This window comes from Xylocopa sonorina, chromosome 7 (assembly GCF_050948175.1).
Source record: "Xylocopa sonorina isolate GNS202 chromosome 7, iyXylSono1_principal, whole genome shotgun sequence".
NCBI lineage: Eukaryota > Metazoa > Arthropoda > Insecta > Hymenoptera > Apidae > Xylocopa > Xylocopa sonorina.
In genome coordinates, this window is record NC_135199.1 from 8,185,474 (window position 1) to 8,199,927 (window position 14,454).

A 14,454-nucleotide genomic window follows, 5' to 3' on the forward strand; every position below is an offset into this window, starting at 1 on the left:
ACTAAAATTCGAATAGTAACATGAAAAATATTGAGCTTGTAGTTTCTATGTTGAGAGTTAAAAGAAATTGATAATTAAAAAATCCTAAAATTGAAATTTAGCTTATAATATTATACACATTTACAGTAAATTATTCACATCTAGATATTTATGTTTTAATTTACTAAATTCTAGACAACTTAAAATAATACATAATACCGAGCCTCCTTCAAACGAATTAAGTTACAATCATTTTTTTCTCATTTGTTACAATCATTTCATTATTTTCGTTATTTTCTTTCGTACAATTTTATGCCATTCATAATAAATATATTTCATTTATCATGCCATAAAAATGTAGCATTAAAAACACAATTGTACAGACTGCCAAACAAAATACATTAATATATAACTCAGCATCCATAATAAAAGCTCAAATCTTTTTCATAAATTAAATAACTTTTTCCCAGTATATGTACTGTACACACACATAATTCACCTACTACTGACTTATGGATACATTATCCATTTTACTATATAATATGGATAGTTTTAATAAGGGATATATATTGGTTATCCATTATATATTGTACATTATGTATCCAAATTTATTTACATTGAAAATATTTTTCTTATGTATGCACATTATGCAATATAACAAAGTCACAGTAATTCCTTAGGAATCGACATTAATTTGTTGCATACAAATTAAGGTAGCAACATAATCATTATTAGTTCTATGATATATTTAAAGCTATACGCTACACGCTACCACTACACGCTACAGTTTATAAATATACTTATTGTAAAATACAGTACTTTTATTCAATTTATAAAAAATGTAAGAACGTTATATATTGCATTATAAATCATTTAGTTTTTTAAACACATAATCCATTTCTGGTCTATTTTGTGCCATATGATTAGCACACCATTTCCCCAAAAGCATTAAATTATTGTAAATCTGTTTGCCTTTTTCGCCTGCTTTTTTATCTATCAATAAATGAAGATCTTTGTCTTCCCAACTATCAATAAAATCTCTCAAAAATCTATTCTCTAGCCTAGACTCGTCGTAAGCTGATAAACCAGTAGCTAATTCAAATAAAACTATACCATAACTATACGTATCAACTTTTGTAGATAACTTTCGTCCATGTAGAAATTCTTCCGGAAGATATGGTCTAGTGCCATGAATTTTGCTTACCTACAAAAAAAAGTAAATCAATACGAAAAATATTGCACTTTGTAAAATATCATAATAATATAGTTTCAAAAATGTTTACTTTCATAGAATCACTCTCAGGACCCTCTCTAGCTAAACCAAAATCACCAATTCTAGGTTCAAAATTTTTGTCTAGCAAAATATTTGCACTCTTTATATCGCCATGTATCAAAGGCTTTTCTCCAATTGTATGTAAGTATTGTAAACCACGTGCAGTTCCTTTAGCTATTTCATGACGTTGTACCCAAGACAGTGGTGGAGTTTTTTGTTTCACTAATAATCTGTCTTCCAAAGATCCGTTCTGCATAAGTTGATATATAAGACAAGGTATTTTACCATCTAAACTGTATGCATACAATGGCAAAATATTTTCATGACGGCAAGCATTTAAAATTTTGATTTCTCTAAGAGATTGTTGAAGTTGAAGCATATGACTCTCATCAGAATCTGTTCCTCTTTTTTCTATCCTTTTTATAGCTACATCTGTATTTTTCCAAACGCCTATGTAATAAAAGAGAAGGAGAGGGAAAAGAGTGAAATATAATAAGTATTCTATTTAAATCAAATTAATCAGTTTTAAGTAACTTATTAGCATCCTAATGTAACTATTACCTCTATACACTATTCCAAAACCACCTCTCCCCAATATGTTATATTTATTCCATTCATTAGTGGCTATAGTTAACTCGTTAAAAGTAGCGTGAGGGATTGTTGCTTCCGTTTTAAGTACAGCAGCATCATTGTCTTTCTTTGCATTAGTTTGAACACGGTGCAAGGTAACTGGATTTGCTGCTGCTAAAGAAGCAACAAGTAAGTTGTTAGAATTACTTGGAGTGACGCCAATATGCATAGCTTGCATTGGTTGATTCAAAATTTTATGAGATTCCTCCTTAGTATTCTCCTGTATAATAATTTTTGGCATATTTGGTTCCGATGGTGCAATTTGATTAAAATTTTGCATTCCTATCTTCAAATCTTTTGTATTCTTATTTAATCGTTTTCCAAGTAATCGATGAAGATTTCCCTCCCCATTGTAAAGTAATTTATGAAACTTTTTCTCGACGAATGATTTTAATGGTACCATGGATTGATAATGCTGCATCCTAGATAATAAAACAAACAACTCCAATATGGTATGATTATGATGACCCCACATTGTTAATAATTCGTCTGTTGGATTCTTCTCTTTTCGCAAACTTTGTATTGTCAACATATCATATTCCATCCACATTCCTAAAAGATTGCCCACATAATATCGGTCTTTTTACTATCGTAACTTCTTATTAAAAATATTGGATAATGCTACAACTTACCAGCAAGTTCTTCCCACTTGTCATTTTGATTAAGTATTTTGCAAAGTTCTGATCGCTCTGAGAATGGCAACTGGTAAATATATTTGATTTTATCAGTACAACCTGACGAAGTCATTGTTTGGAAATCAATGGTCCATATTAAGTTACAAATTTCCTTCTCAAGGAGGAAAATTATTGTGTATGACTCATGTCATGAAAAGTTTTACACTTGAATCATATCTGGCTCCATCTATTTAGATCACAAAAGTTGCTGAGTGAAAGATTAATCGATAAGATCAATAATGATACAGGTACTAGTAAAATAACTATTCACTATTAAAAGATATAGTCACTACGACCGAAATAACTAATTAGCACCTCGTATCTAATGTCTAAACTGTTTTCCTTTCATTAAAAGGACAGCTGTCTATAAATAAACTAAAACAAAACCATGTAACTTTCAGAAGCACAATACGAAGCACAAATTAAAAGAGAGTAATCCTTATAATTTCTAATTATGATTATGATATCGTATGCTTACAAGCGTGATCAAGATTTAATGCAAACAGATGCAGTCCTGCATAAAGAGAGATATATAGAACTAATGAAAATTTCATCATGTATACCTTGAATGAATAGGATATACACAGCATTTCTATGCCCTCTAGAGACGATACATCGAAACTTGAACAACTTATTAAGCGAGCGTTTTATAATAACGCGTTCGCCATTTTGGATCAGAGTTACACACAAAACGTTGTATATGTTGCGGCAAGACGATTCTTTCTATGTTTTAAGAAACTTTGTGTTTTAGTTGTGAGATAACCAAGAAATAACGAATAATGGCAGAATATTTGGCATCAATATTTGGTACAGAGAAAGACAAGTAAGTTAAATTTCTTAATTAACATTCGACGTAAATTTTTCTAGCTAAAGTTAATGTTGTTATCCTGTTTTATTTTTGCAGAGTAAATTGTTCATTTTACTTCAAAATTGGTGCCTGCCGGCATGGAGATCGATGTTCACGAATTCATAACAAACCAACTTTTAGTCAGGTAATATTATATCTTTCTTAACCTTCAAACACTTTCAACTCTTAATATCACTAAAAGGTTGTTGTTCTATCAGTTTACGCGTGCGTTTAATGTTTTGAGTCAAAAGCTTTATCCAGTTTTTCAATAACAACAGTAGTAGTTACACAAGAAATAGTATGCAAACATATTTCTTTCACAATTTTGGGTTTTGTTTGATATATTTGTTATGGTAGCATCATCTAACAACTAAAATAAATTGTTTTAGACTTGCTTATTGCAAAATCTTTATGTAAATCCTCAAAATTCAGCAAAAAGTGCAGATGGATCTCATTGTAAGTATAATATTAATTATATTTCAATTAATGTATTGGTTATATACTCGATATACTAATTTACTATTAAATAAACATTATTTTTTTGTAGTGGTTGCAAACGTGTCTGATGAAGAAATGCAAGAACATTATGATAATTTTTTTGAAGATGTCTTTGTGGAATGTGAGGATAAATATGGTGAAATAGAAGAAATGAACGTGTGTGACAATCTCGGGGATCACTTAGTTGGAAATGTTTACATCAAATTTCGAAGAGAAGAAGATGCAGAAAGAGCTGTAAATGATTTAAACAACAGATGGTTTGGTGGAAGACCAGTTTACGCTGAACTTTCTCCAGTCACCGATTTCAGGGAAGCCTGTTGCCGTCAGTATGAAATGGGGTATGTATAAAAATACTTAAATATGATGATGTATATTGCTCTACACAGTAAGCTCTAAATATTATAGATCTAACTCTTTCTGCATTCTTGATAAATATATTTATACAATATCGCTAGTACTTTTTTGCTATACTCTGAGTTAATTTTAACAATATTTGCTGTTTTTATTAAAAACGTCAACTGAATTTGTTGCAGGGAATGCACACGTTCTGGCTTTTGCAATTTCATGCATTTAAAACCTATCTCGCGAGAATTACGACGTTATTTATATAGTCGGAAAAAAGGTGGTAAGGGCCGATCACGATCACGTTCACGGTCTCGTGGTCGCGATCGCAAGCGAAGATCACGATCTCGTGACAGACGATCCAGATCTAAGGATCGTCGAAAAGGTAGAGACGATAAAGGTAGAGATGGGCGATCCGGAAGGTATTAATTATATTATTTTCCAACTGTAATAATCCTTCGTAATAAAACGATTTAAATTGATTTTTACCACTTCTTCGGCTGTTTTGTCAGAGATGTGTTTGCGAGAATGATTCTCGTTTTTTATTCGCAAATTGTCAAATATGTATTCTAATTTCAAACATATTGAATTTTTTTAAACGATAACTTTAAGGAAAGATACAAAAGATGTACTTCTCTGGAAACAAATAAAATTTGATACACACACAAGTATTTTTAAGATATTGAAATTAAAAAGTGAAGCGATACAGAACTCTTGAATAAATGATTACTGTGAACTTAAAAATAGTTAACTATTTCCTTTCTTAGAGTTCCATACTAATATTGATAATTTTCTGATAATGATTTCAAGCTATAATAGATATACATTGAATGTAACATGAAATTTCATAATTTCCAAATAGATTACTGATTCTTTATATATAATCATTATAGGTGTATAAAATTATCATAATATTAAAGAAATTTTGCATGTGTAATAATGAAAATAAAAGTTAGAAAGTTACATATCCTCACTTTTAAATGCATCAATATAAATTTCAACTGGAGAAAATTAATATACAATGATACTAGCACACTGGTAATGCTTAAACAAAAAAATTTACTTTTATGTACATTAAAATGTATTTAGCATTACTTCCAGCAGGAAGCAATAATTGTTACAGTGTGCAAGAAATTATGCTAAATGTTTGTGATATAAAAACGAATAAAAAGTATTTATTCAGTAAAGTATCATTGGATTAAACTTTAGCAAAGCTTCTAAGTTTTCCATTAACCATAATTCCTACAAATATTTCTTAAACTTTTTTCCACAAACATTCATCTACAAATATATAAGCTAAATTACATAATATGCTATACCTCAACAAAATGAATAATTATTGAATTCTTTCATATTTTATTGTAAACTGAAATAATCAATTTCAATAGCTTACAACTCATAAAAATATCTTATATAGAAAGTACAAAAATTCATTAGAATATACAAAACAAGTAAAAGTCAAAACTCAGTAGGAAAGAAATTGATAGTAGTTCTGTATAGCAGATCATTTGTTAGTTTAAAATATATTGAAAAATAAATTTTTTAAGAAATACTTATAGGGAAATATTTCCTTCCTTTTTACTAAATGTGAAAGCTATGAAAAATGAGGTGAATAGCGGCAAATAAAATTTGTTAAAGAATATTCTTTATACGACATAAATAAATTATCCAAATTTTCTTTTATAAATAAATCTAGAATTAACATATAGATTGAATTATAGATATATACGTTTTAACGTTGTAGCTGCATGTATAAAATTGTGATATGCGAATATTAATGAATAACGATGTAATGGGATGCACGCAATCGCCATTTAATACAATAGATATAAATCTATCTATAAACTATTGCTTCCTACTTCGAAATGACACGAACTTTTCTTAACAACTTCGTTAACATCATTGCATCGATGTACGTGTGTATACATCACAATGTAATCGTGAATATCACGGATAAAATATATTATGTCAACGTACGTTTTTCGAATTAATCGATGTTTTTCTTTTTAAATGCCGACAATATTAAACACACATTCATTTGATCTTACAACGCTTTCAGTGTCTATTTGAATAGACAATACTTAAAAACATCTTAATAATTGTACAGGAATAAATGTAGCTTATTTTGCAGACATTAAGGTATAATACACAATAGACGCATTTACGTTTCTTTCCTTTTTACCCTTCAATGGCTATTAACAATTACCTTTATGTAGTGTAAAAAGTATATTAAAGTGGTATAATTGAGTCCGACGGAAAAGACGTATCTTGTAGTTTATTCTCATCAGAATTTCTCCAAAATATACTGTATACAATATTTTACTTTACGTATAAATATATACAGTTGTATTATGAGAGCGCACTAGGTATCATTTAGTGTGACTCAGACATGAGATTGAGCAGTGCGCAATGTTCTACTTTATATATCTCAAAAGATACACTACCATCTTTAGTGTAGCTTTGTCTTATATTTTTTTGTGGTAGTATAGTGCTTGTGATATCCATTTACTTTGCGTCTAAGCACAGAGGTATAAATTGATTAATTAATTTCTTCTCTTAAGATAACTAACAGCTTTAGTAATGTCCTGCCCGCATCACTTGTATCATGAAAATATTTACACTGTTTAGGTTACTAATTAATGATTACGATATTCCATAATAGGTTTATACGATATGAGATCATTGTTTAGGGGGGCTAATCAGCATAAACAATGAACTGTTGATTATCCACATCTGCAACTTCAACTTGAACAAATTGAGGTTGTTGAAGTTGAATTTGTTGTACTTGTCTCCCAATAGCGTTACGTGACCTATAAAAATGAAGCATTCCACATTATTTTACATAATCTTTTATAAGAATTTAACTATATGCTATAGAAATAAAATTTTCAAAATAAAAATCAAATGCTTACTTAGCCTTTGCATGGGTTAATATATGTGATTTTAAATTCGTTGATTGTGCAAACTTTTTGCTGCATCCATCGAATGGACAAACATAAGGTCTGTCTCCTGTATGAATTCTAACATGGGTACGAAGATTGAAGTCTAAGCTAAACCTTTTTCCACATCCTTCGAATGTGCATTGGAAAGGTTTCTCCCCTGTATGAACTAACTGATGCCTTTTCAATTTAGAACTTTCAACGAAAGCTTTCCCACATTCCGCGCATACATGCACTCTTGGCCCATGTGTATGCAAATGTTTGCGCATCGCACTGTTATCTCTGAACATTTTTGTACATCCTTTGTGTGGACAGGCAATAGTACGTTCAACACCATCTAGAACAGGTGGTTTGCGCACTTTCAACTTGTGGCCAGGCCTAGCAAATTCTGCCAACTGTTTCGGATCCGAAAGGTCAAGACCTGGCATTCCATCAGAAATGGAGCTTCCAGAGTGATTGAATTTGGCATTGGATTTACCAGTCATGTATTCTGTGTAGTCTGGATCAGGCTCTGGATTTGAGCCTTCATCTGGAACATCCACCAGGTGAGGAGCTAATAGGACACTCCCTTTAACAATAACAAACAAGCAGTCCCAAACAAAAGCTACTATATTTGTTTTTCATTATCTAAATCACGTTTTTTTTTTCTTTCATTTTGCGTATAATGGCATATTTTTTTAACGTATAGAGCACTATTTTTAAATTAACTTTTCAAATTAAAACTAAAGGATATCTTTTTACTTTCATCAATATTTTTACTTACAGTTTTTCATACATATATACGGAATAAAACTGTTTTGTTAATTTTAAATTTATTTCAAGTAGAATATTTAATATAAATATTTAATATGCATAAAATCGGATGTATTAAAATGATAGAATTTGCCAAATAACAAAGTACTAAAATTTCTATAAATCGTAAATTTTGAAAATCCAAGAAATAATTTCAAACTTGTATATAAAAGGTTATTTACGAATACATTTAATACTAATGAAAAAATTAATATCAAATATGCTTATTTAATTAATTGTACGTTTCAATAATAAACATAACAAAGATTACATAGTTTAGATCTCTTTTATACATATACAAAAAATGTTGTACATTTAATAGTAACATAATCTGCAGTACATCAAAACTAGAAGTAAATGTTTATTTAAAAGAACAACATAAAATAGTTTTTCGTTCTTATACTATTCGCATATTAAGATATGTCTATATAATAAATTAGTTCGATCGTTCATTTATATAACGCTAAAGATACGATAGAAATATAATAATTTGCGTGCTTGTTCGTCTGCATCATAACTTACAATTCATTTGCCAACGTACAATTTTAATCAAATTGAATTGCTGTTATTTTAACATTTGAATACAATTTGATAATTGCAAAGATTCGAAAACAAATATAGATTTCCTACATCGAATGACGTAAGGAACTAGAACATGTTTCACATTCGAGAGAGAATGAATTTATCCTTCTTTTTTTCTTTTTTTTTTTTAATTTTTATATAAAAACAATAATATATATTTTTGCATATTTTCTCTGGCATGAACGTGCACAAGCTAATGCGGCGATGAAAAAAAACTGAAGAATCAAGCAATTTCGTATGCTTAAGGGAACAGTGTTAACGCGAGCATAGAGCTTTGTCCATTCTGTTGTAAGTACATCTCCGCCATTATCATTCAAGAGGATAGATCCACGTAAAAGAAGCCATTTTCAAAATATGGCTGCCCCCTGGCAGCATAATGGCGTTCCTTCGATCAAAACAAACAACGCAAACTGTCAACGAGTTCGTCAATAATAAAGAATTAGAGGATTCGATTAGCATTTTTGGCAAACCCGTACGTAAACCACAGTATTGATTCGACACCACCGGAAGTGCGTACGAACAGTGTGCGTGGAGAAGATACCCGTTACAAAAGTTTTTCCACCCAACTAATTTTAGTGTTTCGTTTCAACTAACGAACGGTTACAAAATAAGTAGTAAGACTTACCGTCGTCGGTACCCGATGCCCACATTGTCACCGAGAATTCACCCTCGAGCGTCTTGATTTGCACTTGCTTCTGCTCCCACTTTCTAGCTTTCGTTTCGGAGCCCATTTCCCCAAAAATCGTATGATCGGACGATCTGAATTTCGATGAGCCGCTTTTCCTGGCCTTCTTAGGACCCTTTCTCGATGGACCGGGGCTTGACTCGACATAAATATCGTTCTCTGGTACCGGGATCTGATCGTATACGCTTAGCGGATCACTACCGACGATTTCCTCTTGCGTCTGTAGTATGATTTCTTCACGTCCTGGCTCTGGAAGTGTTTGAAGGGCTATCATCGGCTGTCCATCTTCCCCCTCGATGGTGGTTTCCACGGTCTCGCAGGGTATTTCTACTGGTATTGTTTCTATTTCAACCTCTTGGATGTCTGGTTGAATCTCCACTTCGGTTATTATGTCCGAGGACGCCATATTAATCTCCGCTGACGCCATGTTACTAATCAAAATGGCTGGCCACGGTTACTCGCGCGACAAGCGGAGCAGCAAGTTAACTGATCACGTGACCTACTCCCACCATTACGATTAGCAAAGTGGCGCTCATTTGAAACGTTCGTCGACTCGACTTCACCGATGCTTCTTTCAATTCCTTTCCGATACTTTCTTTTAATTCCTCGAATAAAATACCAACTCTCTACTCGTGATTTATCTCAGTACGACATTAACGATTATACTTTGCGACGTTACTCGTACCTTCGAAACGTTAAACGTATTCATTCTATGTCTGTATGAGAACCACTAAAATGCGGTCTTCCTCTTCTTTTTACTATGTAACAGCTCCATCTACTGAAAAAAGGAAATAATATCTCCATTTGATAGAAAATTGTATTCTCATGTGACATGTAAATATTTCTTGCATACCCGTACTTTTAATTATATCTTCGTCAGCTTTTTTAAACGTACGCTCACGATTAATAATACAATATCGTAGCGCATCACTGTACAGAGTTCTGTGTAATCGAAACGATAACGATATAGGTTATAATTTCTGTATCGTGTTGTGACAATGGATTTGTCAAAAATTCCAAATGACAAAAAATTATATCTTTGCAAATGGTATTTTAGAGGTAAGCTAATATATATATTATTGTTTTCTATCATTGTAATTCTTACTTTGTAAAAAAATATATGTAAATGGTTCTGCTCATTTTGCAGCTGGATTTGTTCTTCTACCATTTCTTTGGGCTGTAAATGCTATCTGGTTTGCGAAAGAAGCCTTTATTAAACCACATTACGAGGAGCAGAAACAAATTAAAAGATGTAAGTTACTAACAATTTAATGTAAATTTGGTTACTAATATGTATATACAACTGTATATTATATATGTTTCGCTTCAGATGTATTATTTTCTGCAATCGGAGCAGTTATATGGTCAGCTGCTCTTCTAGCGTGGATTATTACTTTTCAAACGCAAAGGGCGGCATGGGGTGAATTCGCAGACTCTATTAGCTATATAATTCCAACTGGCATTCCTTGATGTTACGATATAATTTTACCTTTATTTAATTATTATTAATTAACTGTTATAATGTATATTTTAACACGTGAATTGAAGAAAGAGATAAGACTGTTTTTCTTTTCTTTTCTTAATTTGGTAATGTATTAAATAACAATGATCGGAATTATAAAAAAATATTGTTTATTTTGGTGCACTGGTATTAAATATTTCTAAAACTTAATAATATATATATGTACAAGTTTTAGATATAAGTACAAAGTGCAGCATTTTATGCATTTTATACCACTTATAAAAGAGTTAAATTTGCAAAGACATATTTGGAAAATTTATATTTATTTTCGTATGTATCCATTATCCTTCGGTGAATGTACAAGAATAAAGTTAAACGGTCCTTCGCCGCCGTCTGTATACTTGTATATCTTTGTAAACTAACCTTGATAGAAGCTAAGAATATATATATTATATTGAGATTAAAAATAGTTTCTACCCATTAAAATAACATGAACTTATAACGTTAAGTGAGCTTACCAATAATGCTAACATATCTGCAATCATAAGCATGTAAAAAACGTTATGCCAGCCAGCCCATCGTGATACTAATCCTGCAAGTAATGGACCCACAGCAGCACCAATACTACCTGTTCCATCAATAATTGCAGTAACTGTAGCTAAAGCTTTAGAATTATCTCCCAGACTGGGATGAGTTCCAAGTTCGGCAGATACTGCAGTTGTTATTAAGGCGTAAGGTCCATTTACTAATAGACCTGCTAGTAGTAATAATACTATGTTTGTGCCCAAAGCAGTACTTCCAATGTAGTCGTATAGGAATAACTATAAATAAACAATTACTGTTATAATGATATTTCTAGCTCAAACGATTTGAAATTCTCAATATTATAATTTTAACAATTAAATAATTTTTAATGTATATAATAGAAATTAGCACATGCCATAGGAACTGCAAATCCAAGCATAACTGCACATGTTAGAGCATTCATTCCACTATAATCAGATAAAACACCAGCTGCTATAGCGCCCGCAATACCGCCAACGTCAAATAAAGTAGAAAGATCCGCGCTTAATGTTGCACTGTAGGTTGCTAAAAAGAAAAGGGCCAAAGTATTTGTAGAAGATTTGCACATAGAATACATAATTTATAGTTACAATTTAAGGGATACTAACTTGAAGCTGCAATGTACAATGGTAACCAATACAGGAATGTGTAGCTTACAAGTTTTGCAAAAAATAAAGAAAGAGAATATTCTATGACTCCAGGTATAGTCACAGCTCCCAGGAATCCAATTGCATTTCCTTTGTGAGGCTCTTGGACATGTCTATGTCTCGATAATATTGGACTAGTCTCTGATCGTACAATTGCTCGATCCTTTCAAAAAATAAACATCTTATAAATATTTACAGAAGATCATAGAAGACAAGTATATGTGCATACAGTATACAGCATGTATATAAAGCTTAATTTGTCAAAAATCATATTCAAGAAGAGAAAAAATAATATAAATATTATGAACAATGAAATGCAATCAATGTTAATACAGGCATATAAAAAGTTTAATATTAATTACAGTAAGAAAAAAAAAAAACACGAGGCATGCACTTACATCAACATCGACCAGTTCGCGGTAGGCACAGCGATAGGTGAGACGCTAAGTACAATAAATGGGTTACATTAGGAAACATACAACATGAGCAAATAAAGTATATAAAAAAATAAGTATAAATATAGAAATCTAATTAAAGATATATTTGTAACTAATTACAGCATTACTTAATTGTACGAAAGTAAAGAGTTAATCATTATTAAAGATTTAATCATTCAGTCCTTAAAATAGGAAAAAATTAGATTTATAACTTATTTCAGACAGTAGTGATTAAGAAATACCGCTAACAACGCATTACATGCTAAAATTTATATTCTAACTTACGTCTTCAACATCGTTATATGTATTTTCACCATCGTCTGTACCGCTTCCTTCATCTGAACTATTTGCGGCATCAAATTTCCTACATCTAGGTGGGATAGGTGGAATACATCCTATATCAATAGGATTTGGTGCTAGGAATAGAAATATCACAAATCCTGCTAAACCCATTGTTCCTCCAGGTACCATAAAACTTAGTCCCCAATCAGATTCAACAAATTCAGCGGCTATTAAACTGCCCAAAATATTCCCTAACGATGTATGAGAATTCCATATTCCAAAGATCAAGCCTTTCTTTCCCTTTCCAAACCAATTTCCAACAACAGTAACAACACCTGGCCAACCCGATGTTTGGAAAATACCACCAATTGCCTAAGTATAATAATAATTTATGAATTTATCCATGAAATTTATTTATTTACAAGGAATAAATCGTTTGCATACACTTACCTGAACTAGAATGAAGTACCATAAACTATGAATATTATATGGTCTAGCAATACCAAACAGATAACAAGATATACCCGACGCAAGCATTCCAAATGTAAGAAAATACCGTAAATTTACCCTTTCTGCTATAAAACCACTGCACATATGAATGTGAAATTATTATCAAAATAATCTGTATGATCTCTAGATCACAAATAAGCTCACTTTAATAATGTCACCTGAGGAACATGGCTGCTGCGTATGCAAATAGGAATGCTGAATCTAACATGCCAAGTAACGCTGGAGCATCGGCAGTATCTGTTAGTAGAAAAAAAGAAAAAAGAAAATATGTAATTTATGTGTATGCAAATTATTTTAAACTTGGAACAGTTACTGAAATATCAAAATTATATTTACCAAAAGGAGCCCAATCGCACCATGTATCTCGATTAGTACTATTGATTAAAAAGTTTGGTGGCGGTGACAATGTGCTACAATTGAGGCTCAATACATTTTTTACAACAGATATCGGCTTTCTTGTCATATGGTAACACGTATAAGCCAGATATGTTAGAGCCAGAATACCGCCTTGATGCCATACCATTCGATTGACACGGCAATGAGGACAACATTTGGATACTATATATTCTATGACTAGCAAACCCCATGGTTGATCTCTCGACGGACCAGTCATATTTTCAAAGTATACTTTACTTCATAAATATCAAAAATATAGTGAAATTTGTTATATGATTATTATTTTATGCACTCTTTGTACTTTTTCAATCTAAATTTTAATTTTTCATATATCACTTTCTCAATTTCCATCCATATAGCTTATAAAACGACAATTATATAATATTCTTAGCTCTATAATGTTAATACTTTGGGAAAAGTGAAAAACAATACTGTACGCTTCTGTTTTATACAATTATTTCAATTTATAAAATGCACTTATATATAATGCAATAGCATTCAATGATCACAATGTACGATTATTTCATTAGATATAATTTGGCAATGTAAGCTGTTCACTATATTATTAATAATTACATTTTATGATTTTTATTTTGTTAAAAAAAAAATCATAAGCATTATAAAATTATAACATTGGTACGTATACTGTATCTATCTCTTTGATTTTTTTCAGTGTCACCACTTTTTATATATTTCCCGCAACTTTCTTCTTTGTTGATATTTTTATAAGCGTTTAACGTTTTCTATAGATTAATCACAAAACTTTACTACTGGAACCAGTAAGTGATAAGAAACGAATTCGACAAAGGTATGACTCATAACCTATAACAAAGGAGAAACAACAAATGTAACATTTTGTAAGTGTATAGATTTAATATGTAGTTTACTTTGTGTATGTAATGATATTCTACTATT

General features: G+C 31.2%; 5 protein-coding genes across 8 annotated transcripts in view; 2 read left to right on the plus strand and 3 right to left on the minus strand.

The window, feature by feature from the left end:
• Window positions 1-4,734, plus strand: part of U2af38 (U2 small nuclear riboprotein auxiliary factor 38) — a 94,678-nt gene extending 89,944 nt beyond the window's left edge. The window contains exons 2-6 of one of the 2 annotated variants that reach the window (XM_076898555.1): window positions 3,320-3,379; window positions 3,461-3,548; window positions 3,793-3,859; window positions 3,951-4,239; window positions 4,435-4,734. In XM_076898555.1, coding sequence (XP_076754670.1) covers window positions 3,336-3,379; window positions 3,461-3,548; window positions 3,793-3,859; window positions 3,951-4,239; window positions 4,435-4,672 — 726 coding nt within the window. In that variant the 5' untranslated portion in view covers window positions 3,320-3,335 and the 3' untranslated portion in view covers window positions 4,673-4,734. Of the gene's footprint in view, window positions 1-3,190; window positions 3,380-3,460; window positions 3,549-3,792; window positions 3,860-3,950; window positions 4,240-4,434 lie in introns of those variants that run through there. The other variant, XM_076898554.1, reaches the window with a different exon arrangement.
• Window positions 801-2,905, minus strand: Pll (serine/threonine-protein kinase pelle). Its single transcript, XM_076898537.1, has 4 exons — window positions 2,515-2,905; window positions 1,814-2,434; window positions 1,263-1,702; window positions 801-1,183 (listed from the first exon to the last, which is right to left on the minus strand). The coding sequence occupies exons 1-4, from the start codon at window positions 2,627-2,629 to the stop codon at window positions 842-844; spliced, it is 1,518 nt and encodes a 505-aa protein (XP_076754652.1). The 5' UTR covers window positions 2,630-2,905; the 3' UTR covers window positions 801-841.
• Window positions 4,735-5,282: 548 nt separating the features above from the next.
• Window positions 5,283-9,708, minus strand: LOC143425608 (uncharacterized). Of its 2 annotated transcripts, none has more exons than XM_076898550.1 (3): window positions 9,182-9,708; window positions 7,156-7,711; window positions 5,283-7,053 (listed from the first exon to the last, which is right to left on the minus strand). In XM_076898550.1, the coding sequence occupies exons 1-3, from the start codon at window positions 9,666-9,668 to the stop codon at window positions 6,939-6,941; spliced, it is 1,158 nt and encodes a 385-aa protein (XP_076754665.1). In that variant the 5' UTR covers window positions 9,669-9,708; the 3' UTR covers window positions 5,283-6,938. The 2 variants fall into 2 exon arrangements, with proteins under 2 accessions (XP_076754665.1, XP_076754664.1); XM_076898549.1 differs by having other exon boundaries at window positions 7,156-7,750.
• A 411-nt stretch (window positions 9,709-10,119) lies between these two features.
• On the plus strand, window positions 10,120-11,103 carry Pen-2 (presenilin enhancer, gamma-secretase subunit). Its single transcript, XM_076898607.1, has 3 exons — window positions 10,120-10,300; window positions 10,389-10,493; window positions 10,572-11,103. Exons 1-3 carry the CDS (start codon window positions 10,240-10,242, stop codon window positions 10,709-10,711), a joined length of 306 nt encoding a protein of 101 aa, XP_076754722.1. The 5' UTR covers window positions 10,120-10,239; the 3' UTR covers window positions 10,712-11,103.
• Window positions 10,851-13,756, minus strand: Mfs16 (major facilitator superfamily transporter 16). Of its 2 annotated transcripts, XM_076898602.1 has the most exons (9): window positions 13,480-13,756; window positions 13,302-13,380; window positions 13,084-13,219; window positions 12,637-13,005; window positions 12,313-12,357; window positions 11,876-12,077; window positions 11,644-11,792; window positions 11,222-11,524; window positions 10,851-11,137 (listed from the first exon to the last, which is right to left on the minus strand). In XM_076898602.1, exons 1-9 carry the CDS (start codon window positions 13,754-13,756, stop codon window positions 11,075-11,077), a joined length of 1,623 nt encoding a protein of 540 aa, XP_076754717.1. In that variant the 3' UTR covers window positions 10,851-11,074. The 2 variants fall into 2 exon arrangements, with proteins under 2 accessions (XP_076754717.1, XP_076754718.1); XM_076898603.1 differs by lacking the exon at window positions 12,313-12,357.
• Between the last annotated feature and the right edge of the window lie 698 nt (window positions 13,757-14,454).

Bases quoted from the DNA above. Each gene is read 5' to 3' on its own strand.
- Pll (XM_076898537.1), bottom strand. From the start codon at position 2,629: ATGACTTCGTCAGGTTGTACTGATAAAATCAAATATATTTACCAGTTG. The intron at 2,435-2,514 runs GTAAGTTGTAGC...GCAATCTTTTAG, and splicing joins CAAGTGGGAAGAACTTGCTG to GAATGTGGATGGAATATGAT. The intron at 1,184-1,262 runs GTAAACATTTTT...TTTTTTTTGTAG, and splicing joins CTGAGAGTGATTCTATGAAA to GTAAGCAAAATTCATGGCAC.
- Mfs16 (XM_076898602.1), bottom strand. From the start codon at position 13,756: ATGACTGGTCCGTCGAGAGATCAACCATGGGGTTTGCTAGTCATAGAA. The intron at 12,078-12,312 runs GTAAGTGCATGC...ATTTTTTGAAAG, and splicing joins GCGAACTGGTCGATGTTGAT to GATCGAGCAATTGTACGATC. The intron at 11,793-11,875 runs GTTAGTATCCCT...TTTTCTTTTTAG, and splicing joins ATTGTACATTGCAGCTTCAA to CAACCTACAGTGCAACATTA.
- LOC143425608 (XM_076898549.1), bottom strand. From the start codon at position 9,668: ATGGCGTCAGCGGAGATTAATATGGCGTCCTCGGACATAATAACCGAA. The intron at 7,751-9,181 runs GTAAGTCTTACT...TTATTGTTAAAG, and splicing joins GGCATCGGGTACCGACGACG to GGAGTGTCCTATTAGCTCCT. The intron at 7,054-7,155 runs GTAAGCATTTGA...TCATTTTTATAG, and splicing joins TTAACCCATGCAAAGGCTAA to GTCACGTAACGCTATTGGGA.
- Pen-2 (XM_076898607.1), top strand. From the start codon at position 10,240: ATGGATTTGTCAAAAATTCCAAATGACAAAAAATTATATCTTTGCAAA. The intron at 10,301-10,388 runs GTAAGCTAATAT...CTCATTTTGCAG, and splicing joins TTGCAAATGGTATTTTAGAG to CTGGATTTGTTCTTCTACCA. The intron at 10,494-10,571 runs GTAAGTTACTAA...GTTTCGCTTCAG, and splicing joins GCAGAAACAAATTAAAAGAT to ATGTATTATTTTCTGCAATC.